The 27,225-nt window shown below is 46.5% G+C and overlaps 1 protein-coding gene across 4 annotated transcripts in view; it reads left to right on the plus strand.

Moving 5' to 3' along the window:
• Positions 1–27,225, plus strand: part of MOS14 (ARM repeat superfamily protein) — a 180,671-nt gene that overhangs the window by 20,765 nt on the left and 132,681 nt on the right. The window contains exons 2-5 of one of the 4 annotated variants that reach the window (XM_087370765.1): positions 2,340–2,417; positions 10,919–10,981; positions 17,466–17,513; positions 17,610–17,756. In XM_087370765.1, coding sequence (XP_087226891.1) covers positions 2,340–2,417; positions 10,919–10,981; positions 17,466–17,513; positions 17,610–17,756 — 336 coding nt within the window. Of the gene's footprint in view, positions 1–2,339; positions 2,418–2,781; positions 2,856–3,893; positions 4,255–10,918; positions 10,982–17,465; positions 17,514–17,609; positions 17,757–27,225 lie in introns of those variants that run through there. The other 3 variants (XM_087370769.1, XM_087370768.1, XM_087370766.1) reach the window with 3 other exon arrangements.

Genomic DNA, 27,225 nt, shown 5'->3' on the forward strand with positions numbered 1-27,225 from the left:
AAGCTAGAGGAGGTCTAACAGTTTGATACGGTTGATCTCATCTCGTGGGATTGACTTAGGAGGTGCATCCATGCTGTACTGAAAGGGGGATGCTTGTCCATCTGGATACTGTGCCTGGCAAGCCATGTAGATATGTGTGCATACCATGTGTCTGCCCCGCTCTCTGCTAGCTGTCTGGATGACTCTAGGGCCAACCTCGGAAGTCTCCAGTGGGGTAAGTCCCAAAGTCTGTGGATGAAGGTCACTGTTTGAAAGATGGCATCAACCTGGAGAGGTGTCATGGTGAACTCTGCCGAGAGAGGAGAGAGAGAGAGGAGAGAGAGAGATGCAGGCCTCTCTTTCCCCCCCCCTTCAGAAGCCCTCGCGGGACTGTGAGACAAAGCACACACACCAAAAGGGTAAACACAAAACATCAGTTTTAGACTGAGAGTCTCTTGAGAGTGCATATAACCACTTCCAAAATTATTATAGATAAGCTACATTATACTTGGTGAGATAGTCAGCCTGTAGTACATCAGTTTAAGACTCAGAGAGAGAGAGAGAGAGAGAGAGAGAGAGAGAGAGAGAGTTATAGTCTGTGTTACGAAAGGTCTATTGAACTGAAAAACCAGGTACAATAGAAGAAGTAAAGAGTGGAGAGACTAAAGTGGGCATCCGCTCCCCAAAACCCCCCTACCTACATCAGTTATAGACTGAGAGTCTTTAGTTTTCGCTTTGAACTCCCTAATGAGTGCCTTGCCTTCACGGTAGATAGACCACTTACCCTCCTTTCTACCTTCTCGTGTCGTGCCGCTGTTGCCTCTGGCTCGAGTCACCAAAGAAGAAGTCTGTGATTATCCTCTGGTTGGACTTCGACGATAAGATCAGGATGGCCCAAGAAAATTCTGGAGTGGTTCAAATCTGCTCTTGAATAGATAGTGATGCTGTCCATGGCTCTCATAGTACATAGGGCATCTTAATGCAAATTGATCCTCTGTCTCAACCTCCTGCACTTGACTAACAAGACTCCAGTAGCTAATCACTTGGCTGAGAGAATAGCATGCCAGCCACTCCAGGTGAGGTCTCCCATATGGAGGGGTTATCATTTGTGTGTTAAGTATGTGTTTACAGTTCTAGAGCATGTGGATGCTTCCAATCTCTAGGTTTGAGGGTGGAGTCTTCTGGAGAATTTTCTGGTTAGCTGGCAAGATCATAAATGTTATCTTGCAGAGTCTGTGGGTATAATGAGGGCTAATTCAGGTCAAGTACTGTCTCGATGTAAGGCATGATGCTTTTTTCTATGCATGTAGGTACAAACTTGTCTTTCCTAAGCGACCTAAATTGTTGTGCTTAACATTTTCAGTGTCCCTATTATAGGCTCTATACTTGCTTGATTGATATTCTTCAATTATATTTTAGGATCGAACCTGCAGGAGTCATCGGAGATTTCTGCTGTTGTAAAAATGGATCATAGAGGTGTCCCAACTTTGGGGAATGCATGATATGGGCTTTACAGGATAATCCTTTATACATATAATTGGGTAGTTGTTTTTCCATTTTCATTTTCTGTGGAGTTACTGATTGTGTTTCTAGCTGGCAGAAATACCACACTGCCACTTTTGAGAATAAAATTTTTAAGGTTTTCATAATATACATTGAGCTAGGCTCTTAAATTGAAGAGAATGAAAAGCACCACACAAGTTTTCTGAACAACGCTGCACGTACTGCTGTTTTTACATAATAACTAACACTAGGGCACCATGTTTATTTGTGGAAATAAACATGCATGTTCATATTCCATGACGATGCTGTCTAGAAAGTTGCATATTTTTGTATTTCTGTTGAAATGCATATATCCTGATTCCTGATTCTGAAAATGTCACACGCTTCTGAATTTCGTTTTGCTATTCCTAAGCATTGGTGTCAAACTGTTAATAAGTGCTGAAATATGATCTCCATGTTGTGGATAGATATCACGTAAGAGACCATGCAACAGATCCCCGAACCCCCTTCCCCCCCCCCCCCCCCCCCCCCCGGGCCGCCGGGCACCATGTTTATTTGTGAAAATAAAGATGCACGTCATATTCCATGAGGTTCTTGTCTAGAAAGTTGCACCTTTTTTTTATTTCTGTTGAAATAGATTTCTCATTCTGAAAATGTCACATGCTTCTGAATTTCGTTTTGCTGTTCCTAAGCATTGGTGTCAAACTGTCAATAATTCTGAAATATGATCTCCATGTTGTGGATAGATATCACGTAAGAGACCATGCAACAAATCCTCCCCCCCCCCCCCCCCCGCTTCCCAAACCTGGGAATTCCATTTCAAATAGATTTAGCTGCATTGCTGTGTGGGGATGCAGGTAGCAGATAGCCTGCTTCATGATCCAAGTAGCAGTCTTGAAGCTCTCTATTTCTGTGCTCAGACACTAAGGACTAAGGTAGACTCTTTTTTCTCTTGGAGTTCTGGCTCTTCGTACACAAAGGTTAATGTTTGATGTTCGGTCTGGCTGTTGGGTCTTCTGGTTTGTTATATCTACAGATTTCAAATTTGTATGTTTGGAACTGCTTTCGCTATAGCAATACATATTCTTGTGTGTGTGCAGAAAGAGATATATATCGAATATAATTTATTATGAATAAGCTGAAGAGAGTTTGCGAGTGGACAGCCTTGTATGACCCTATGTCATTGCTTCTGATTATCTTCTCCTTGGTGGTTGACCCATCTACTAGTAGCTTTGAAAATTCTGCAAGGACCGTCTCATAAATCTGAGCGTGGATTTTCTAAGGTCTTGAGGTATCTGCAGCGGTTCAATCCTATAGTTTTTTGCGGGGTAATATGTCTAAGGCTTTCTTGAAGTCCACAAAACAGCAGTAAGGTGCTTTCCTCTTGCTGTTGATTCATTTGTTGCAGCTCGTATTGTGACTAATTGGTCTATTGTTGGCCGCCTGAGATGGTGCTCTTTTTCCTTGCTCTTTTGCATCATTTGGTGATCTTCAGCTACCATACAATAATGCTATTGCTTGCGGTGGTCGCTTTGTAATTGCTTGCTGCCCTATCGCCTCTTCCTTTATGATCGGTACAATTTTATTGTCTCTTCCCTTTGTGGTCATATTTGGGGACCTTCCCTCCATGCTTACTAGACCGGAGACACGACCCACATGGGTGATAGTGGCACTTGTTGCCACAGGGCCATAGCTTGGAGACCACAGCGGGTAACGCATGCCGCCAGCCACCAGTGCTCCATCACACGTTTTATGCCGCCACAGCAGCCTCGCGCAGCGACGCCCCCTTCCCAGGATTGATGCCTCGCCCGCAGAGAGCTTTTCTCTTTTTATATATTGGTCCATTGTGACCATGATGATGGAATTTCTTTTTGTACTCATGGGTGTTGATGCTTGCTTAGTGGCTCCACCCCTTAGATCGTTGTATGAGGTTTCTTTTAGTCTCATAGACCCTTTGATCTTCCGAAGACTTCTAATAAACTTTCTTTCTGTGTGAATTCCTTCTTTGAAAGCTGTATTTATTAGCATGGTTAGCATCTCTTTGGTTTTGTGTAATGAAGGTGGGAAATAGCAGGGAATTAGGTGGGAAATAGTTGGGAAAAAAGAAGGGAAATTGGTGGTAAGATAGGAGTAAGAAGGGGGACTATATAAGTCAGCCCCTAATGATTTGTATGGTACCATTTGATGTGACGTCTAATCCCATCTACTCCTCCCCTTCCTTCTTCCTACCATTTGATGTGACGTCTAATCCTATCTACTCCTCCCCTTCCTTCTTCCTACGTGCTGCCTACTCCCTCTCCCAATCTCTCTCTGTGTCTCTCTTCCTCTCTCTCTTCCCCTTCCTCTACCCTTCCCTCTCCTTCTCCCCCTCTCTCTCTCCCTCCTACCAATTCTACCCTTTCTCTAATTTGCCCCTTCCCCCCTTTCTTACATTGGTATCAGAGATCATGCTCTTGGCACCTGCCCCGTCTCTTCCTCGTGTGCTACGATTCATTCTTGTTGGAAGAGAGAAGTGCTAGTTTCGTGTACAACTTCCTGTCAGACACACTACAGTTTTCTCCTCTCTGAACCTGCTCTTCCAGGGCTGGAAATCAGCATTCTTACTCCTCTGGGCGAATGCATAAACACCTACAGATGTGACCCAAGTCGGAAGGCTTTCTAACATGCACCTTCTACAACTAGCAATTGAGCGCAACGGTCATCAGCTGTGACACCACAATGCATACATATTCCTTTGCGTGCTTGCCAAGGCTGCAGAGACCGAAGAAGCAGGTTGGAGCTTTGGCCGCTCGGCGAAATTCTTAATCTACTAGAGAAGAGGAGCTGTTTGAGAGACTCATTTCCGTCAAGATGGCCCGCTTCTCCGCCTCTCTCGTTTTAGCAATTATGCTTGTGGCCTCCGCCACCCTGTCGACGATGCTTGCCCGCACATCCGCCTGCAAGCTCAACTATACGGCACCTCTCTCCGCCCGTCCGCATCGGTGCACCGCCCGTGTGCGCTTCTCGTCGCCGTCCATGCTAGTCTACGCCCGTGCGCCGCCGTCCGTGCTCACTTGCAAACCTTAGCTTTCTAAGGTTGCTGACTATAGTGGGTTAGTCGGTTTGGTCGGTTAGTTAGGTTAGTAGATGTGGTTAGGTTAGGCTTAGTCAGTTTGGCTCTAGGTTAGGTTAGTACTAACCAAGGTTAGAGGGTGGGTTAGGTTGGTCTAAGACAGTGCCCTAATAGTCCTAAAGGTCTTAGGCTAGAACTGTACTAATTGTCCTAGGTGACTTAGGTCTTGTCATGTGCACGGAGTGGTATCTGACGTGTACTAGTTACACAGAACTAGCTCAGGTTAGCCTGGGGAGGCTTAGAGCTAGGCAGGCTTGATTCTCGGGTTGAGTGGCAAGGGTACGAACTATTTATAGGTCTTCGCTATTTTTGGCGCCCGGGCCCGAGTCTATAAAAGAGGCCCAGGGGGTTCAGTTCTCAGTGTGCAGTTGGGAGCAAGTCTTGTTCCCAGGTGCTAGGTCTGATCCTGGATTGTGTCGCGGACGCGCGCCTGCATCTTAGCGTAGCCCAAGGCCCAGTGGCAGATCCAGGGCTTCACAGCGCCACCTGGTGGAATGGGACACCAGGCTGGTTTGGATCTGATTGGGAGTTCGTGCCGGTAGCTCGGGGGGACATCTTCTGATTCGGGATCACATCCCGTAGATGTCATGGTTGGGTGGTGAGCAGCCTGCTCAGTTCTGATGTTGTGTGTGGTTATTTTGCAGATCAGGGGTTTTAGGAGTGCTGGGATGTGTCAGTTGGTATCAGAGCCAACTCCTGAGGTAGGAACTTCTGATGCGAGAAATTTGACGGATTTCTCTTCCAGGTATGCCCTAAAATTCGAGATTTCCTGCTGCGTTTTTGTTGTCTACCTGGGGTAGAAGGGGTGAAGAAATATCTGGAAAAGGAAGAAGAAGAGGAGTGAAATAGAATCGAAATTTCTGAAGGCTACGGAGAGAAGTTTTGAGGGAGGAGAAGGAGAGCAGAAAAGAAGGAGAGAAGTGCAGGAAATAGACAGCCAGGGAGTAGGGGATGCGGAGCTTAGGAAGGGGCGTTGTAGGCGAGGCAGTGTAGCGGGACAGCCTGTGTAAAAGGCTGTCCACAGCCAGCGCAGCGGGCTGTCCACAGCCAGCGCAACAGGCTGCGAACAGCCTGCGCCTAGGGCTGCGAGCAGCCTGCGCTGAAACAGGGTGCTTTTTTCAAAAAAGCACCCCTCCAAAGTTGGAGGGGCTCAGGTGCTTTTTTCGAAAAAGCACCCCTCCAAAGCTGGAGGGGCTTAGCCTTTTTTGGAAGCCTAGCTTCCAAATCAGGCAGCCCTGCACCCTATATAGGTGGGGGCTGGGTGCTAGGCAACCCACAAGCAGCCCCAAGATTCGAGAAGCTACCTCGAAATTTGTGCCAGCCAGCCTCGCCCTTCAGCCGCGCCCTGTTCGAACAGCTTCCCTGCATCCGCCCTGCCTGCGATAGCCCTGCACAACTCCCGAAGCTGCCATACCAGCCCGTACAGCTTCAGCGACAGCCGTACAGCCTGTACGGACTGTCCTGCCTGTTTCGAACCAGCTGCTGTACCGAACAGCAGCTGCGCCAGCTTCTGCAGCCACCGTACGGACTGCGTCAGCAGCCGTACAGGCCACGTCAGCAGTCCGTACAGCTCCTATTGTCGACTGCGCATTCGGTTAGCAGATTCGGGGAGGCACCAGGACTCGTGGTCTTCCAGATTTCAGCATCTTTTCTGTCAGTTTTATCTGGGACGGTTTTCTTCTGCTCCATCTCCCTCCGTGCTTCGTTTCAGTCAGTTATTTCTCTCCGTTTGTAATCGAATCAGATTTCAGCCATGTCTGATGCTCCAAATCCCGAGTTTGCTATGGGAGAGCAGGACTTAGATTACACTCCAGTGGGAGAGGATGATCAGGGTCTCTATGACGACCTGATCACTAAGAAAGCCTTCAGTGAGTTCACGACTGCTCTGGATGGTAAATTTGAGCAGGTCAACGCTAATCAATCGGGGTTGACACAGCAACTCCAAGGGATACAAGCAACTTTGACTCTTCTGGCTAGCACGGTTCAGGCACTCACGCATGTGGATGCCATGGCTTCCGTGCTAGGCTCGAATATCACTCCGGATCCCTTTCCAGGTGACCAGAAATCAAGAACAAAGGAGGTGGTTGACACTTGGTTGCACAAGTGGCAAGTACACTTCCAATTTCACCCCTATCCAGATGAGAAAAAGATTCAGCTAGCAGCAGGGTTTATGTCAGGTAAAGCCTTGCTTTGGTGGAAAGAACTTCAGCCTAAGCCTGATACTTGGACAGAATTTGAGGGTATCTTCAGGAAGGAGTTCCTGAAGAAGGAAGATGACTACGATATCGTCGGCAAGCTCAAGGCCCTCGATATGTCAAAATTGAATTTAACTTTTGAAGTTTATCTTCAAAGATTTAGGGATCTGCAAACCAGGGCCACTAAAATGGATCCTGTAACCTTGTTAGGTTTTTTCGTGGATGGTTTGCCAGACTCCTATAAGTTACAGATTAAGAATAACAAGTGCACAACATTGCAGGAGGCCATGACATATGCGCGCATATATGATGATACCATGGCCGGTACCAAGGCAACCACAGTTACTGAGACCAGCGGAAAGAACAAACGCAAGTTCTTTCAGCATGCGACTGGCATTGGGGAGACGAAGTCTACGGACAACGCCTCCAGGAAAAGCTTAACTCCTGCGAAGAATGGTAAGGCCCGTTTCCTTCGCACTCTCAGGCTCAAGAAAGAAGGCCGATGTTTTTATTGCGAGGAGCGGGGCCACACGAAGAATGAGTGTCCTAAGCGGAAGAACCAGAAATTGGTGCTAGGACCCAAGCTCCAGGCAGGTCCACGAACCGCAGCCAAGGGAGCCAACCAGGTTACGATGACAGGTATTTCAGTAAATGTCATTACCTGCCCCCTTTCTTGTAATTGTACCTTTAATACTTCGTTGTTTGGTTCCCATGATCTTTTCCAAGTTTATGGAGAAGTTAGGGACCAACAGGTTCACATTCTCTTTGATCCGGGCAGCTCTCACAATTTTGTTAATTACAAATTTGTGCAGAAGATGGGGCTGTCCACAGTACCTAGCGACCACACCTACGAGGTGCAGCTTCCAGCTGGGAAGCAGTTTTGGGATCGCAAGGTTGAAGCGCTTCCCATCCGGATTCAAGCCTACACGGGAGCTCTCACATGTTATGTTATGCATTTACAGGGGGAGTATGTCATGTGCACGGAGTGGTATCTGACGTGTACTAGTTACACAGAACTAGCTCAGGTTAGCCTGGGGAGGCTTAGAGCTAGGCAGGCTTGATTCTCGGGTTGAGTGGCAAGGGTACGAACTATTTATAGGTCTTCGCTATTTTTGGCGCCCGGGCCCGAGTCTATAAAAGAGGCCCAGGGGGTTCAGTTCTCGGTGTGCAGTTGGGAGCAAGTCTTGTTCCCAGGTGCTAGGTCTGATCCTGGATTGTGTCGCGGACGCGCGCCTGCATCTTAGCGTAGCCCAAGGCCCAGTGGCAGATCCAGGGCTTCACAGCGCCACCTGGTGGAATGGGACACGAGGCTGGTTTGGATCTGATTGGGAGTTCGTGCCGGTAGCTCAGCTCGTGGCTCGGGGGGACATCTTCTGATTCGGGATCACATCCCGTAGATGTCATGGTTGGGTGGTGAGCAGCCTGCTCAGTTCTGATGTTGTGTGTGGTTATTTTGCAGATCAGGGGTTTCAGGAGTGCTGGGATGTGTCAGGTCTCCCCACTCATTCAAGCCCTATTTCAAAGCTTCTTCGACGACCTTTCTTCTGAGCCTCTCCATCGACATTTTCGTGTTTTTTCTACACACTATCTCAAGTGCTCAGTACAGCAGGGTTTTTCTATCCATTTCTCCTTGCCTACATTCGAGCTCCTCTCTCTAGGGCTAGTTACCATGCCACTGAAACGTTCCCCTCGTGATATATTGCATGACACCGATGAGGTTGCTAAGTATGAGCAAGTGCCTGCCACAGTGGCTGCATCCACTTGTGGTGCAGTGGTTCCTTCCACTCAACCTCTCTCTCCTGCATCTTGGGAAGCGCAGGTAGCGCATACGCAATTTTTGGATGCCCTTTTCTCTATGCTCAAGGGTGCTTTCCGCCAGATAGGACAGGAGTTCAGCCAGCAGCTTGCCACAGCTATGGCTATGCAGGATACGGCTCTTGTCCAGATGGGACATCAGATTGGTCAGCAGATCACATTTGTCATTGCTATGCAAGATAAGGGTAAGCAGCCCGCACCCCAGCAAGGGGACCATTCAGACAGTCAGGATGTTTTGTCTGCTCCATGCAGGGGTTTTATGGCAGATGCCTGTTGTGCCTATGAGCATCAGTCTTTTGGACCATTGCATGTACCCCAGCTTGGGGATTATCTGGACTTAGATGATGCATTTTCTGTGCCATAGAGCACCTTCTTGCAGGATGTCAGGCCATCTTTTGGCTCTCAGCTTTCTGCATCTATGCAGGCTGAGCCGTCTCTTTTGGGCCGACCCATTGGTGTGCATTCAGCTAGTGCTCCTTTCACCGCACTAGCAAGTATGCTTGGAGCTGGCTTGGGTTTATATGGCAGCCCACACCCCTGGGAGAGAGGTCAGTCCTCTTCTTAGCCCTTTGGTATGCCATCATTTCGGAGAGATGCATTTGGCAGAGAGACCCAGCCCGGGGTTCATGCACCTATCGCTCTGCCAGCGAGAACATATAGCCAGACGCAGCCAGTGCATCAGATGGCAGCAGCTCCTGCGCAGTAGGGGGTTGGTGGTGGGCAGCAAGCTACTTTTGATGACATGTTGGCAGATTCTTTGCGTTCATAAAAGGCCCTACTTGAGGCCATCAAACTTGAGATGCCCTTCTATGATTATGTGAACCTCAAGCGTGATGATGCTCGCACTTCTGGAGTTTACACACACAAGAATTATGCCGTGAAGGATATTCCCTCAATTGGACGGTTGGAGGCTGCCCTTGAGTGGGGCCCATCCTATGTGCTAGGCACCTTGGATCCCATCATCCATGCTTCGGTTTCCCGAGGTGGAAGGGCACAAAGCTGGTCTCATCGTTGATGGGAGGTTGGACGTGGATTTGATGTTGAGAGCCTTACTGGCTCTTTGTTATTGCTCTAGAATGGTGTCTGCCTTTGTATGCTCCCGTTTCACAACATCCACCCATACGGAGGTCTTTTGTGATAGGCTAATGCATGGTTGCTATCTGTGTCTCCACTATTGGCCCACTGCTCGGGGTTGTTGCTACGGCTACAATCTCTTTATGAAGCTATAGTACCTCTTGAATGAGGCTATGTGGTTTTGCTCTATCCCTTGTGCACGTAGGCGATGCACCTCCATGATGAGCTGCTCCCAAGCCTTGGGTGGAATCGGGTGTGCCTGAGTTACTGGTATGGGTAAGGCATGAATGGAGGCTGATTGATAGGGGGATGGGGATGGCAAAAGAATGAGTGCGGTGGGTGACATCTTGGATATGGGTGAGGTGAGTCCGACTGTAGAGGGGAAGGGTGGCTGGCTGAAGGGGCATGGCAAGGAGGAGTACTGTAAGAACGTATAGGGGGGTACTATAGAGGCTATACTAGCAGGATATGTCGGGACCGGTATCGATTCCTAGCTGATGCCGATGCCTACACCGATGCCGATCCCGATGAGGATGATGGTGAGGCTAGGGCTGAGGCTGAGGCTGCTGTGGCTGCAGGATTCTGCATTGCCATACTATCCTTCTGGCCTTCAAAATATCCTTTAGGCTTTTGATTGAGTGGCTGGTGTTTTGGCTTCTGAGCCGATTTGACCATCTCCAAAAGCCTTTAACGTGCAATGGTGTGGCACCTTGATCAGGATGGTTTGGCCAATTAGGAATTGATCATGGGATATTGGTTTGAGCTTCGTATCGGCGTGAATCTGTATGATTAGTGTTGCAGGGTCAATGGTGCTGTGGGATGGCAGGACATTTTAGCGATATGGAAGGCGATCCTTCAGTTGGCCCCTTCAGTCAAAAGGCTTGCACATTCTTCAAAAGTTCCATTGAACAGATCTTTAAGAACTTCAAAGGGGGAAGGTATTTTTTGACAGGGTCTTAACTTGTTGGTTGAGAATAGGAGCAAGGGAACTGAGGGAATTTTCAGTCACAGATTTGTTGTCTATTAGTAAGATTCTTTTTACTTGTGCTGTTATTCCAGGATCTTTTGCACGATTGCTGTAAACTAGGATACATAGCTTCCATTATTTTGTTTGCTTTAATCCTATTGGGAATGGGGAATTATATATTTTTTCTTTCTAGCTAAGGAGCAATTGTGTCATGCTTCCGGCTCATAGTCTGAACATCTTCTTATTCTCACAAATATTGGATTTCTTTGACAGGTACAACGTGATTTTGATGAATTACCACCCACAGCAATTATATCCTTGAGGGATTCTCTACTGGTATGTAGAATATACTGACATCAACAGCTTGAGATTTGGAAAGACAACATGAAGTTACTTCTTAACTTTATGTTGTTAGATATATTACTTGACTTCAAATTATTGTCTATTGCCTTCACTCAGATTCAGATAAATTTACTCAATGTAGAGCTAAGATTTTGGTTATCTAGTTCATTAGGGTGGTTTGTCATAATCATGTAGGCTGGGAGGGCCTTAAGTAGGCCTGCTGTAGGTCTTGGCCAGACAAGAGCGCCCCTGAAGAGGGGTCGGTGGAGCAGGTTAGGTCGTCCAGGTCTGGCTCAGTTAGCCCTCTGCAGGAAGGGGGGGGGTGCAGACCAGCGCCTGCCTTTATAAAGGCCTTGTCTCATTCCTCCAAATAACTGAAATGCCATCAAAGCTCACAAGGAGCACACAGCAGACCAGAGGAGGCAAAGATTGGAGCAGCAGTAGCAGTCCTCAGAGGTCCATAGAGAGCATCAGGAACTGGAGGTGCATCCATTTGTCAGAAATTGGCCCATTTTGATGCATATACATCTTGTATGTTTTCTGTCCTATTTGCTGTGTATATTTTTTTGGATCTGAGTGTTTGCTTTGAGTTATTCTTGTGCATACATCATCTGTGAGTGAACCTGTATAAAGGTTTTGCCTGGCAAAAGTCTTCCGCTAAGGGTTTAAGCCCTTAGAAAGATAGATCCTTAATGCTAACATTGTATCATAGTAAACTCTGGTGCATGCTTTGTTTCCCAACAGCTTGTTCATGATGATCAGACGGGACATAGGTATCCCAAAACGTTTATTTATCCCAACAGCTTGTTCATGATGATCAGGTGGGACATAGGTATCCCAAAACGTTTATTTATCCTCCAGGGTAGAAGAAGTATTTAAAGATTGAAGAAGAGGCATAGTGTGACATGCAAGTGTCCTATGCAGAAAGAAAGAAAGAAAGAAAGAAAGTCTATTAACGTCCACGGGAGACCAAGAGGTCTATGGGACAACATGAAAGCCATCTAGTACATCAGCTTAGGGAGGGCGCAGGGCAGCTCCCGAGGAGTGCAAAAGCAGCTCCATTTATTTAGAGAGTACCTATATTGTAGCCTAGATAAAACATACACACACATATATAGTTGGCCTTACATCAGTTTAAGACTGAGAGTCTTTTGGTTTTGATTTAAACTCTCTTATGAGTGCTATCCCGTCCCGGTAGACTGCCCATTTACCATCCTTCCTGGCAGCTCGAACCTGCAATGAGCAGGTAAATCATTACCCCTGGTTGGCCTTCGCTTTGAGTTATATCTTAGGTGGAGTTTAATCCTGAGGCCAAGAAAGGGATGAAAGACAAGAAACCCAATTCTGGAATGGAGTCCTCTGGTGTCAGCATCCTATCTTTTGGCCAGAATACTGGAGTGGATGCAGCAAATCAGTGATCCCTTAATTGCTTCTTGGCTCAAGGGAATTGAATTGTGAGAGGATTAAGTCGTTAAAATAATCCTTTGCATTATTCCTTCTTTGCAACAAGCTTGATTGAGCTTAATTGATTGTACTCATCATAAAAGGAGGATTTGTGTATTCATGTCTGTATTTATGTTGAAATTTCTTCATCGTGCGTTTTCTGTGATTGAGTAATTTCAACTGCTAAAAAGAAATATTTTTGTTTCGCCTTGTGAGGATTGGGTATACTTTATGTATGACTCATCTGTTGAAAAATACCTTAGCCAAGTAAAGTAAATTCCACATTTATCGTTAAAAATTCTGTCCTTGCTTGCTGCAAATAGTCTCTCAACTAGCACTTGGAGCGAGGGAGCTCCTTTCCCTCGCTGCCTCCCTCTTTTTGCCCCTTGTTCCTTGCATTCAGCATGCTGCCATCACCCTTTCCCTTCGTCCACAGGTGCAGGTCAACGGCAATTGAGGGGTGCAGGTGCAGGTTGACGGCAATGGAGAGCGGCTCCTTGCCTTCAGCCTGCTGCCATCGCCACCCCACCCTTCCTTCCCTTCTCCACGGGTGTAGGTGCATGTGACGACAGATTCCGGCGGGACCATGGGATCAACGATCACAAACTCACATCTAGGAGTGTCATAGAGTTGGCTACGTGAGTTGGAAATGGATTGAATTTGTTTTCTTGGATAGTTCAATCCCATATTGAATTTCAGGATCCACTAATGATCACAATTGATTAAAGTAAAACTGATCACTTCATTTGATATTAACACACGTGGCTACATGGGATTGCAGTTTGTGACACTAGGGCATAGAGTCTCGAGAGGTAAGTGTTGTTGACTGAAGAAAATCAACCAAGTGCATAAGCTGTCATAAAGTTTGTATTTATGAGATACAATGAGCGTGAACATCTCGATTGTGCTATTAATGATTGAGTATTTCCACATGGGATGGGTCTTCTGATACACCAAAGATTGGTAGTTTTTTGTAATGTCATCTTGGTTATTGGCTAATTGAGCCGACCTTGCAGAATTGTGTAAGAGGTAGATTCACCAATGTTCTAGTGGACTCCCATGGTGAATGGCAATGATTAATGAATTGAATTTGCTCAATTTCAAAATGACTTTCGGGCGTCCTTAAAAGGTTATGAGCATGGTGCTTGTTTTTTGAAAATATGGAAAGCTCTTAAAGACAGGGCTCGAATTAATGGAGAAGCTTTACATGGAAATGGTTACACTTTGAAGTTTGATGAAGTTCTTAAATGGAAGAGCTATAGTATTGAAGAGGATTACCTAATCATCAAGTGTAGTGTTGAATATATGTCTTGGATGCGAACGACAAGAGGTGCTGAAATTTTATGAATGTCATGATTGTCCTAGCGAAATTCATATGGGCTTTTGAGAAGACAGTTTTCCAGGTCTAGAACGAATAGGAATGTCCAAGATATGTGTGTAAGTGCTAAATATGCCAGGTGAATAAAGCTGAACACATGATGGATAAGGGCATCACTTTGTGTGGACAAATGTGGATTGACTGTCCAAAATGAGTTGCTTAATTCTAACCAAAACAGAGTTAAAATCCCTTGAATTGGCTAGACTGTTCTTGGAGCGTATCTCTAGATTGTATGGGCTATTGGCGGGTATTGTCATGGTTGTGATGGTAAATTCAAATCCTCTTTTTTAGAGGGTTTTTAAAAAAGAGGTTGATATTACTTGAACTATGAGTACTACGAATCATGCAAAGATTGATGGTCAACTGAAAGGGTTAAAAGCGGGATCATTGAGGATATGCTAGGAGTGTGTGTAAGTGAAGGGTGACCTAATTACAAAGAGCATCTACCCATATTAGAATTTAATATAACATCAAACATTTTGCAGCGTTATCTCATGATAGGGTATGGATTTTAACATGGAACACCAATATAAGGGGGCTCAAAAAGGAGAAGATACAGATGCTTAAAGATTTTATGAAACTGATGTGTAAAATAGAAGATAGAGTTGGTGGAGTTTATGGTTTTCAACCTTGTGAGTGACTATCATGAGATTGAAATTGCACTATGTTGTGTTTTTAGAGGATAGAGTTTGGGAATGTTCCTGGATTCATCTAGGTATATGCTTCTGCCGTATTAGCGGACATGCAAATTTCACCTTGTGAAGTTTTCGTCCAAGTTGCGGCCTGTTGGTATTGTGATAATTCTTTCTATCTTAAATGGTGCATTGCCCTATCAGCTAGATTTAGACTTAGATGCTCGTTGGGGAGAGACTAAAATGAAAACGTTTATAGACTTCACAAGCAGTTGTAGCTTGAATGAAGAGATTTTGGACTACCTTTTGATTAGCCTTCTCCTTTAGTGCTAGCCTTCGTCATGGCTGAGTCTGCCCTTCACCTCCAGAGTGCCGACAGAAACTCAGTACGAAGACTTTGTATAAATGGATGCTCAAGTATGTGTGGGTGTGTGGATTTGTATGTGAGAACATATTTTTATACTATGGTCTACACCCACTGTTGGGCGCTGATGACGTCAGTGGGGATGTCATAGTAGCTAGTCCCTGCTATGCATGATGGAGTTTATGGTTTTCAACCTTGTGAGTGACTATCATGAGATTGAAACTGCACTATGTTGTGTTTTTAGAGGATGAGTTTGGGAATGTTCCTGGATTCATCTAGGTATAGGATAGAGTTGGTGGAGAATAAGGCTGAGCTTTTATTTGTAGAAAGTGTTTCTTGAATTCTCAAGGATCTTGTGTGTTTATGCTATTACACAAAACACTATGAAAGTTTTTTTTCTTGACAAGGAGCAAGTTGTGGCATGAGTAATATGGGCATCTTAGCATAGACGTACTGTAGCAGATGCGAAATACTAGATATGTAGAATATTACCAACCATTCATGGGTCTTCCACTTTTAGTGAGTCATGCATGATGGGCAACTAAGCAGACAATTGTTTTCAAAGACTTTTGTCTCCAAGGCAAATGTTGTCTTCCAATTCGTTCATCAAACAGGGAAAGTGGAAGGAGGCCACGAGGATTGCAGTGGACACCATAAACTGCAACAAACTTGAATTTTGTGGCTAGGTTTGCATGGTATAATCATAGGGACAAGGTGGGTCTTGAAAGTGAAGCACAAGTCTGATGGTTCTGTGGACCAGTACAAAACTCAATTAGTGTCTAAAGGGTATGTATAGGTGGAAGGATTTAACAATTGGGGGACTTCTGTGTGGCAATATAGGACCAATCTCGATGGTAGTAACTTCAAATAGATGCGAAGTCAGCTTTCTTGAGTGAAGAACTTTAAGATGTGTATGTGGAACAGCCCAAAGTTGTACAATTCTTGAGGTTCATAGCATTTTGAGTTAATGCACATTAAGTGCGAGCTTCGGAAGGTTGCATTTCTGAAATTTTAACGTGCGAGCTTCTAAAAATCATATTTTTAAAGCTGAAAAAAAAGAGGGGAAGGGGAGAGAAAATAATTCACATGACATGTAGAAAGTGATGAGAGGGGGCTGAGACTCGAGAGGGAAGGCTGAGAATGAAGGGGGATTAGTCTTGAGAGAGGGCAGGGGCTAAGGGGATGAGAAGCACATAGGGGTGAGAATGAAATGGGACTGAGAGGGGGTGCAGATGCAAAGGGGGTTAGTGGGGGCAGAGAGAGGGATGAGAGAGAGTGCTGAGAATGAAGTGTTGGAAAGGTCACCCCCCCATCTGTAAGCCCCCATATGAGGAGAGCAAGGGGGGGGTGGACCTGGGTCTTGAGAGACTGACACATGGGCAGGGTTATGTCTGCCATGTGGGCAGGAATCAAAGAGTGAAGAAAAGTAGTGAGGTACCTGGGGGAGCCATGGTGGCTGCAACAAATGGAGCTTATGGACGGAAAGTTGGCTATGGATGTTCAGCCTGGATTTGTCCTGGCAGAGGCAGACTTGGAGCAGCACCAGATGGCAGGGTTAACCAGGAGCATAGGCGCCTATGTGGCAAGCTGTTTGGCAGGGTCTGTGGGCAGGTACACGACCTGCAACAGGGCCTAGAAATGGCGCAAGTTGGCGGGACAAACCAGCAGACAAGTGGCCTGATTAGTGGGCTGGTTGGGCTGGGAATAGCCAGCCAACCAGGCCTGTTTATAGGCTGGGTACTAGGCCAGGCCATGCATGAAAGTGTGGGCCAAAGGCCCTAGTAATGTGAGCCCCTCAGGGGAATTTATGGAGCAGATCAGGTCAGGGCCTGGTCGGCCTGAAGCAGCCCGGCTATTTTGGGTCGGCCATAAGCAGCCTGACTGGTCGGCCTGTTTGGGTCAGTCAGGAGCAGCCTGACTGAGGGGGGATGGGGCTCAGAGAAGCTGACAGAAGGGAGAAGACGATAAGAGAGGGCTGAAAAGGATTTAGGGATGAGAAGAGCTGAGAAAGGGCAAGGGTAGTCAACAAGGCCTTGCTCTGTAGTTTTCGATCTGAAGGTCTTGGACCTCCACCAAGTCTTCGAAGAGACAAAGTGTCGCTTTCAACTATGTCTCTGTCTTGTGATCGGGCTCTGCCACTGAACAAATTCTACAACATTCTGCGGACCTGTTTGGTGCTGGAGGTGTTAAATTCAGTCTTTTTGATTCGTTCTCCTATAAGAGTCATTCCCTTTTTGTTTGTAAAGGTATGTGTCATTGTTTGTCTCCGTGCAGGTGAAAAGGGGGAAAAAAATTGAGATGGAGAATATGAAACCTGGTCTTCTGTGTAAAAGAGTTCAATCTTCTTCTACATCACTTTATTTGACCAGAGGAAGTTAAAATAGTGCTCATTTTAATTTGTTCACCTCCTATCATTACTCTTTATTGATTTAGTTATGCTTAAAATAGTACAATTTATTTGGATAAAGGGGTCAAAATTTGGCTAAATAGGTCTTTGATTCACCTGCATAACTAAAATAGTACAAGTTATTTGGATAAAGGGGTCAAAATTGTATGCTTAAAATAGTACAAGTTATTTGGATAAAGGGGTCAAAATTTGGCTAAATAGGTCTTAGATTCACCTGCATTTTATGAGTGACGTGATGCTGCTCTGTTTTACAGACTTTGTTGAAACGATTTCGCCAAGGGCCTTCGGCTGTAAGGACACAGGTGCATTTGTGAATGCCAACAATGTGAGTTTTGTGCATTTGTATTCTTTGGTTCTAATAATTGTGAGTTCTGCTGTTTCTGATGCTACTTGTGCAGCTCTGCTTGGGATTGGCAGCGTTAGCAATGCATGTTCCTGCAGAACAGTGGGGCAATGGTGGTGTTATGAAATGGTTGGAAGATGAGCTTTGTTCTGGGCCTGAGGCTATATCAAGCCTTTTGGAGCTTCTCACAGTCTTGCCTCAGGTCAGTTGCCCAAAACCTGTGCTCTGCAATAAATCTTGCTGCATCCTTTGTTCAGTAAACATATGCTCAGTTGATTAGTCAATCTACTGCATCCTGGATCTCTTTATTTACTTCCTTTTTGTCTTATCTTTGAAAAGTTTACGAGCTATACCTGGCAAACTTTGTTTTTTTTTGTTCCTTGTCATCGTGGGAGTTTCCTGATTTCCTTTTTGTCTTATCTTTGAAATGTTTAGGAGCTATGCCTGGCAAACTTTGCTCTTTTTATACCTTGTCATTGTGGGTGTTTCCTTATTCCCAAGGCAATTTTCAAGTTCATAATAGCCATTCTTCAGTATAGGGGAACTTGAAAAGGGGTGATACTTGACAGTGTGTGGTAAGCATAGTGATTTGATATGGTATACCAATGTCTATTGTACCAATAACCTAATAAGGTGGATGCTTTATGTCAACTGAGACGACTGTCTCGTTTTTGTAAGCTGAAGTCCTGTGATTATTGAAAGCCAGATCGATGGAGTCATGGTTAGTCGCTAGAATGGGGTTAACTTGCTGTGCATTAACCATTTCGTTCAATCTTCCAAGGGTTCTTCCTTTACCATCACATTTTGGCTGGACAGACGCAGGCCAAAGACTACCATGGAGTACCCTCTTAGAGGAGTATGCTGCTGCAGCTTGCGAAAAGGAATCGGAAGAAATATTGCTTTTCACAAGGAAAATTTAGCCTCACCATCGCACAATTTGAGAGGTTGCTAGTATGTCCTCTACTTTACAAAAATCAAAATTGATTTGTTGGGAAGCTATTAATTGGGGAGGAGAGGACCGGCGGGGGCAATGGGAGGGAGCACTAATTTGATTGTTGGGGCAACAGAATGTTGAAAATAAGATCCTCCCTCGTCTGCTTTTCTACTGTCCCCTAAGGCCTCCTTCCTTGTAGAAGCATCACAGCAGAAAAGGCAAAGCACCCCCATCGCATCCTCTTTCCACCTGCGATTTTACCATGGCCCCAAATGTGACATGCTTGGTCTCTTCTCTGTTCTTGCCATGGAAACGGCTGGTTCCACCCCCTTGCTTTGCCGTCTCCTTCTATTTGCTTCCTCACCTGTGTGATGCTGATCAGGGAGAAATATGAAATAAAGATGTCCACACAAAAACTTGCACATCCTCTTCGACCAGCCACTGAAGAGGATATGAGCTTACATCAAGGAGGTATTGGCACATCGCACTAAAGTCTTGCGCGCACGCTTGCAAGCATGCTCAGGGATGCAAACACATGAACTTTTGTTGACAGCTATTTTTTGAGCGCCAACATGTAGTTTTTTCATGGACTCAACTTTGTCCTGTTGGGTCTCTAACAGACATTCATCATATCATATCTATCTCTCTCCCCTCCTCAGTCTCACGTGGATGTGCCACACGTCCCCCTTGCGTGGTAACCAGGAAGCCATCCATGCATGCATCCCTGCCTATTCAGCCTGCTCAGTGCTCAAGCGCTGAACCATATTCCTTGGCCATTAGGGGGCCTACTGTGATGGTCTGTGTTATGTCCACACCGACTAACTAGGGACTAACCAAGATTGGACTGGCTACGATCAAGGCCAGGCTACTGTAAAATCTTGGATTTGTATCTAGGGTAAGGGACTAGATATTTAGATTCAATAGGTGAGAGCTGATCCATGAAAGGAAAAGCTTAAGTAAGCTATTCAGAGAAAAACATGGCTGATGTTGGGAAGCTATCGTGGTGGTCTAGACCTCATGCTCGGGGGTGGCTTGAAGTACTGGGCTAACAGCTAGGAGGTGAGCTTTTTGTCTGTGTGCCTCATCAGTATATGATTTTTGCTCAAAGGGCTACACACTAGAACTTGAGTGCTTTCTCGGTAGAGTATTCAATCCCCAGGAAAGAGTGATGGACTGACAGGGTCGAGGTAGACTCATTATTCAGCCTATCTTTAGCTGGATCATGGCAAACAGGAAACTATGTTTGAAGGCACTTTGATCATCTTCTAGAAGGTCAATAGGTTGCGACAGTAGTTTGTGCAGCATTTGCCTACGCAATTAGGCTTTTGATAGATTTGTCAGTAGCAAGGCTTCTGAAGTAAAGCTTTCTGTACATGCGTGGGCATATTTGGCAAGGAGCTTTATGAAAGAGCCATTTCGCACAGTCGGGAGGGCTGTAAATACTTGCAACTAGTCAAGCTGCCTCTGGTGGTACGATCCCCACTTTGCAGACTAGTTTTAATCTGGGGACTGTGTGACATTCCCAAGGTGATTGTGTAGCAGCCTGGATAGCTGTATGAAGAACCTGTAGGATCATAGAGCAGCCTGAGGAAAAGGTTGCACCTAGGCATGTTTAGACATGCAATATGCCTCCATGCGTTAGTCTCTGGATTCGCTGACACAGCAGTTTTTTGTAAAGTATGCATGCAAGGGCTCAAGACACACTGTGACATGCATTTGTATCTAATGTGTGCATGACTAATTCGTATGCATATGCTTTGGTGTGCATGCAGGACAGGATCCGTGCAGAAAGCATGCAGCTTTTACTTGATTTTGTTTGGAGCATTTAACGTTTGCCTCTAATTGTCAACTGTAAGTAGCCTTTGCTATTGATCGCCTGGCGCATGCAGCCTTGCATTTTTAACTTTTCGCTGCATGGCCTTAGCTTTTACGCATACAACCTTAGCCTTTCATTGTCAGGTACATTCAAATTTAACTTTTAATTGTATGTAGCAGGCTTAGCTTTTGGGTCCATGTAGCCTTGGTCTTTGATCATGCAGCTTTTGCTTTTCAGCGTTGGGTATATACAGCTTTTATACCAACCACATGAGGTGCTTTATTGCATGCAGAAGTACAGGATTGTCCACAAGCAAGAAACTAATTTAGGTGATGCTATTTTGAGCAATTAGATAAAAGCAAAAAAGAGGGGTTGACGGTTAGCCTGATTTAGGTGATTACTGAAAGTAACAGTTGGCTTAAAAATGGGGGGCTATTCGTCAGTCAGAGTGGCTGAAAGTCCTGATCGTCAATTTTCTCCTGCTTTCTCTTGCAAAGTTATTTTGTCAGAGTGCACTGGTCCCTGATGGTCTTTTTCACCCCTACTTTCTCTTTTCCCCTAATGGTTGGCCATGGTATCATTATAACCTTCAGAGCACAATGGGTCATTGTTTTAATTGGGGGATGAAAAGCTGGTCTTCTGGACCTAACAAAAGAGGGGATCGGGTGCTTTTCAAGAAAGAACTTCTCTCTTGGGTCCAATTGCAGACTCATGGATTATTGGAGGTGACCTCAACATGGTGGAGTTGCCTTCAAACAAAAGTGGGGGAAGAGAAGGGGCATTTTTGTAAGAGAGCAGCTTGGTATGCCTTCTTTTTCTAGTTCAATGGCAAAGATGCTTGGATAAGTGATGCCTTTCACACTGTATCTCATTCGCTCTTGTTCTTGTGGTCGAACGGGAGACTACATATGCTCATCCATGTGCGGATAGAAATATTTTATGTGACGATTACGCATTAGATAGAGGTGGCTCCGTATGCATTGCACCAAGGGTTTCCACCTCAGATTACTTTCTAGTCGTTATGATGATTATTGAGATGCAGCTCTGTCAGTATTAGGATACCAGATGCCTTGTATGCAGAGGAGGGCCTTACAGAGGATGTTTTGCAGATTTGGGTCTCTCGTTTGCAAAGTGGAATGCTATCGCCTTGGAATCGAACCCTAATTCTCCATCACTTGGCAACAACCCCCTTTGGTATTAGTGATTGGTATCATACCATTGCTAGTAAAAGAAGACGTGAGATTCAATAGGCGGGAGATTGGTCTCAGACAGTAGTTAGCAGTCCTACAGAGAGAATAGCAGAAATGGCCTAAAGATGCTTGGATTCACCCCCTTCTTGCTGCAGCAAGGGCTGATCAGCAGGTTTTGTTAGATCAAAAGTAGAGTATGTCTTCCATGCAGGTTTTAAATGACTCCGTAGGAGTGATTGGTGTTGTAAAATTTTTTAATTCCTCTCGAAGCATTCAGGAAAAAGAGTCTCCTATTCTTGTTCAAACCTATGATTTTATGACGCTTTACACAAAGAAGACCTGAAGTTTAGAATAAAAAAGCTAGTGGCTGAAGTTTTCAATCTGAGATTTGACAAAGATAGATGCAAGACAGTTTTTCACCAGGAGACTGCTCAGGCTGCAGTTACTGTGATGGATGCCTCTCCCCAGCAGTCCATTGAGAGAGTGGTTTTTTACGACACAGGTCAGAGTCAGAGCCCGTCCCAGGATCTCATGCGCCTGTACGAGGTTCCCTGGAGACCCCTTTCACAGCCCCGTCGCACAGTACCTTCCTTTGTTGCTATGCGGAGCGTCCTTTTAGACACCCCTCCCAGTACAGCCTCGTCCTCGCAGCTTTTCACTCCTGGTTTATCCAGATCTTTTGCGAGTGCGGTCACAGATTTTGCTCAGTACCCAGACAGGCATGAGGATTGGGAGATCCTAGCAGACGAGATCGAGCGAGATTATCAGTCACCCATGCGGACAGGCATCTCGTTGTAGATTCTTCCTCTCCCTCTCACCTATTCCAGGAGCAGAGTCAGGATGGCTCAGCCCTTTTCAGCTCTTCTGACTCCTAGACCTGACCCCAATTTGGTTGACAGAGATCTGTCCATTGAGTTTTGGCCCTTTTTGGCTCGAGGGGTTATCACAGACTCCCTCCCTCGATTGGAACTTCTACCGGTGTTTTGCCGACAGTCAGAGGAGGTAGAGGAGTACTTGGGATCTGTTGCTCTCTCCAGAGAGGGGCACGTTCTTCGTTTCTCCGCAGGTAGCATTTGATCTCGGGGGAGCGAAAGCTGGTCAGCTGAGTTACTTGACAGCGAGATTGCTAGACAGCTCATGAGCATGACTCAGTTTTCGTCGGTTCACTGTATTGTCGGCTCTCAGATTCATTCTTGCCCTAGGACTCTTCGACCTGGCTTCGGTGGCAGGGCCTTTCTGTTTCTGTTCATTGAGATTCAGGGAGACTTTGATTTGCCCAGGAGTGCTGGTTGGTTTGACTTTCAGCTCCTCAGTTCGCGCCAGAGTACTATTCCTTGGATGGAGCCATTTTACATGAGTTGGGGCAGATTTGGAGTTTGATCAGAGACCGACTTTGGATTGCGCTGTCAGAGAGAGAGTTTTGTGCCGTTGTCACTGGCACCCCTCACTTCCATCCGATGTCTAGGTTGTCCATCATTTCTTGGAATGTGAGAGGACTGAACGGCCGCAGATTTACCTCAGATGCAGATGTTCGTAGATTGGGAGTTCCTAGATTGCAGTTGCTTAGGGACTCCCTTCGGTTTATTTCCTCAGGGTCCCCTCCAGACATTGTGCTTATCCAGGAGCATAAGCTCTCCCAGGACAGGATTGACAGATGCAGATCCTTACTCAGAGGACAGAGCCGGACATATTGGAGCCCAACGGATGGCACGAGGGGAGGAGTTTGCATTTCAGTTTCAGCTAGGTGGGCCTCAGAGATCACCCAAGAGGGTACACTAGTGGAGAGCAGAGCATGCTATGTTATTCTTCAGATTGAGAGCACAGCAGTTGGTGTTCTCAATGTGTATGCTCCCACGGATCCAGCCCACAGACGTGCTTTTTGGAGACAGCTTAGAGAGTCCCTTCCTCAGGCAGACACCTGGATTGTTGGAGGAGATTTCAACATGGTTGAATTCTCTAAAGACAAGTCGGGTCAGACAGAGGGTGGCCTTTCTGATAGGAAGAGAGTGGAGTGGGATAGGCCAGCGGAGGACAGATTGGGATCCGCTCGGGTTATGTTTTATCTGACCATGCTCGAGTCCTATTATAGATTTCTCCTACGTCTCGATTGGAGAGCACAAGCTATGTGAGAGTTTCGGACTTTGTTTTTCAGGACACAGAGTTCGTGGAACGGTTGAGAGAGGCTTGGTTGTCAGAGGACACTCCTGTGGGTCAGGGCTGGTTGATGTGGGTAGAGGGGGCTTTGGCTAGAGTTAGCATGGCCTGCCAGTTGAGGGCAAAAGAGGAGAAGGAAAAACTCAGAATCAGAGATCAGAATGCAAGAGCGGAGGTATTCAGACTTCAGAGATTGATTCAGAGTTTTCCTTATTCTCTTTTCATCAGAGGGTAGCTTTCGGAGTCTCAGGAGAGACTAGAGGAGATTCAGGGCAGGAGGGCCCAGTTCAGGTTTTACTCCCAGCAGACTTTCTGGATTCAGAAGGGGGATAGATGCTCTAGAGAGTTCTTCAGGGCAGTGGGTCAGAGATACTCTTCGGACAGTCTTCGTAGACTTGTGGATGAGGTCGGGTCTCTTCAGACGGACTCTCACCGTCTTGTTGAGATCACTTCTGATTTCTATTCCACTCTTTACACCGTCGATCCAGTCACCGAGGAGATGATCAGAGCCAGAGAGGAGATTTGGAGCCATGTCCCTCTGATGGTCTCAGACAGGATGAGTCATGTTTTGGATAGCCCACTATCACTCCTGGAGATCACGGACGGGTTACATGAGCTGCCTAGAGACAGATGCCCGGGGGAGGACGGTTTGTCGTCACTTCTTTTTAGAGCTCTTTGGGATACGATTGGGCCTCATCTACTCTCTGCCTTTTCAGAGGCTCTCGATACAGGATCTTTGGGCAAGACATTATGCACAGATATGATTTGTCTCATCCCGAAAGGGAAAGACAAGATAATTGGAGACCCATTACACTTCTAGGGACAGCCTACAAGATCCTAGCGAAGACCTTAGCTCTTCGCCTAAAGCCTATGCTGCTAGATATCATCAGAGCTACTCAGACAGGATTTGTCCAAGATCGGAGTATCTTCGATAACATCTTCACTTTTTGGGAGGCCACTCACTGGGCGAAGGAGAGCCAGCAGGAGATTGCAGTTCTTCTTCTCGATTTTGAGAAGGCTTATGATAGGGTGGACTGGGGTTTCTTGGAGGGCACTATGAGGAGGCTAGGCTTCAGTGGTAGATGGATTTCTTGGGTCTCCTCACTTTACTCCCACTCTTCTAGCAGGATGGTGGTCTGTGGAGGCAGAGGACCGGCTTTTCAGCTATCCAGATCGGTACGACAGGGATGCCCGCCTGCACCTTACCTTTTCCTTTTCGTAGCGGAGGCTATGGGATACTTTATGCAGGCTATTAGTCATGGCACTTTGGGCCTCCATCTGCCTATCCGGCAGGAGTAGGAGCTTCTGGACACTGAGTTTGCTGACGACACGGCACTGACAGTTAGAGGAGATGCATATAGTCTTGCTACTGCTGCGGATTCAATTGACAAGTTCTGCCTAGCCTCAGGGGGACTTGTCAATTGGAACAAATCAAAAGGCATCTAGACTGGAGCTCAGCAGGATACCCCAGCATGGGGAGGAGACAGAGGCTTTGTATGGATTCCCAGAGGCACCTCCACGAGATATCTAGGCTTCCAGGTTGGCATTGAGGTGTCCCTGACGCAGCAGTTTGCCCCATTTCTTGAGAGCACCCGGAGAAAGCTAGTCTACTGGAGTACGGCTAGACTTTCTTTGGTCGGAAGAGCGCTGATACTCAACCAGGTTCTACTAGCGACTACGTGGTATGTTGCGTCATGTTGGTGCTTTCATGCTGACTCGATCCGTCAGGTGAGGAGATTGCTCCGGAACTTTCTATGGAGTGGTGGCGACGGTTCTGAGGACACTAGGGCCAGGGTTTCATGGGATACTATCACTTTACCCTCCTCGTAGGGAGGACTTGGGGTTCTTGATCCTGAGATGCAGAGCAGAGCTCTTTTAGTCAAGCTTCTTGTTAGAGGTTTGACTCCAGGAGATCAGCCGTGGAAACAGTTCCTACTGCATGGGATTCACCAGTGCACCCCTAGAGCAGCAGGCCAGTGGGCAGGTAGAGTCAGTTGGATCTTCCTGACGGACCAGCATTCTCAGCCTTCCTCACCACTTGTGAAAAGGCTTATTCAGATTTGGGATCATTTTCGACAGCACCTCATCAGAGCAGTTCCCTCCTCCAGAGAGGAAATTGCCCGACAGCCACTTTATCATAACCCCCTGGTTCGGTATCAGGGATCTTCCTCTGGTATAGATCTTAGGACTCCCTTGGCCAGATGGCTTGCTTAGGGGATTGTGACAGTGGGAGATTGGTTTAGGGGAGGTGTACATGTCAGAGCAGGAGATCAGAGATAGACACGGGCCACTTGGACAGATTGCTGCCACCAGATTACTGATCACGAGAGCTATTCCTCAGGAGTGGAGGGATATGCTTACAGATCCAGCCTATGTTCATCCCATCTATACTTGGTCAGGTTGTTTTAGTGAGGCAGGGCTATGCATTGGAGTTCGTTTAGGACCGGCACCGTTTACTTATTTTGGGACGGACTCCTCTCACAGATTGTATCCCACTCAGCCCCTGGATGATCGACAGGAGCTCCTTTGGTAGAGAGTCAGGGTCATTGGTTGCCTGGGTAAGGAATGGGCCACAGATCCTTCCAGGTTGACCATTGCAGAGGATCTTAGATGGAGACTTTGGATTTTTCAGGGTTGACCTCTTGCGGAGCTCGACTGGGACAGCTCGACTGGGACCCAGGTGAGTGGGCGTGGCCTGCTCCGGTGGCAGGCGTTCGTCCTCTTTCCTTTTTCCAGTACTCGACGAGGGCAGGTTACAGGCTTCAGCAGAGAGACTCTCATCACCTACCATCTGCCTCACAGCATTGGCACGCACAGGTGCTTACTGTAGAGCTCTTGCTGAGCTACTGGACTCACTTTTGGGGCATCAGTAGAGCGAGGAAAGTCTCCTACTTTCTTTGGCTCACTATACATAGGGGTATACCTGTGGGTACTTGGCTTCAGCAGATGGGTAGACCCTCCTTGTGTATGCGTTGTCAGCTTGCAGAGGAATCTAGTAAGCATTGTTTATGGAGCTGCCCCAGCTCTAGAGTGGTATGGACAGGTATCTTCAGGTTGTTCTCATATGTTACATCCGAGTCCTTTCTGATGACATGGGGCGTTGCCCTTTGGGGGAGAGGATCTGGAGCCTTTGCTCTCTTTGAGTCAGAGCCAGGAGATCACGGTTTCTTCATGCAGCGTTGCCAGAGATGGGGTCTCACAGAGGTCAGCATCATGGAGCCGCAGGATTTACTTTTGGTACCTGTACCAGCTCAGGATTCCATGCCTACTTCACCTGCAGGGTCAGCCTGGGAGGTGATTTCCAGCATTACCCTATGGCCGATATGGTGTTCGCGATGTTCTTTTGTCCTTGGGGGCCATTTATGCACGGAGGCTGACACTCTTGCTTCCATTTGGGCGGAGATTATCTTCACTCTCAGGAGTCAGTGGGAGTGGTGTACAGGCACCTCTTTGGCAGCTCGTGGGGGACTGTTATCCTTAATGAGGACACGGGACTGCTCATTATTTTTTCATTTGACCCCTTTTGGGATGTCGTTGCATTTTAAACCACCACCATGGCTTTTTTGCCACATTGTTG

Source organism: Dipteris shenzhenensis, chromosome 32, assembly GCF_047967505.1.
Source record: "Dipteris shenzhenensis isolate YYH24624 ecotype China chromosome 32, Dip_SZ_1.0, whole genome shotgun sequence".
NCBI lineage: Eukaryota > Viridiplantae > Streptophyta > Polypodiopsida > Gleicheniales > Dipteridaceae > Dipteris > Dipteris shenzhenensis.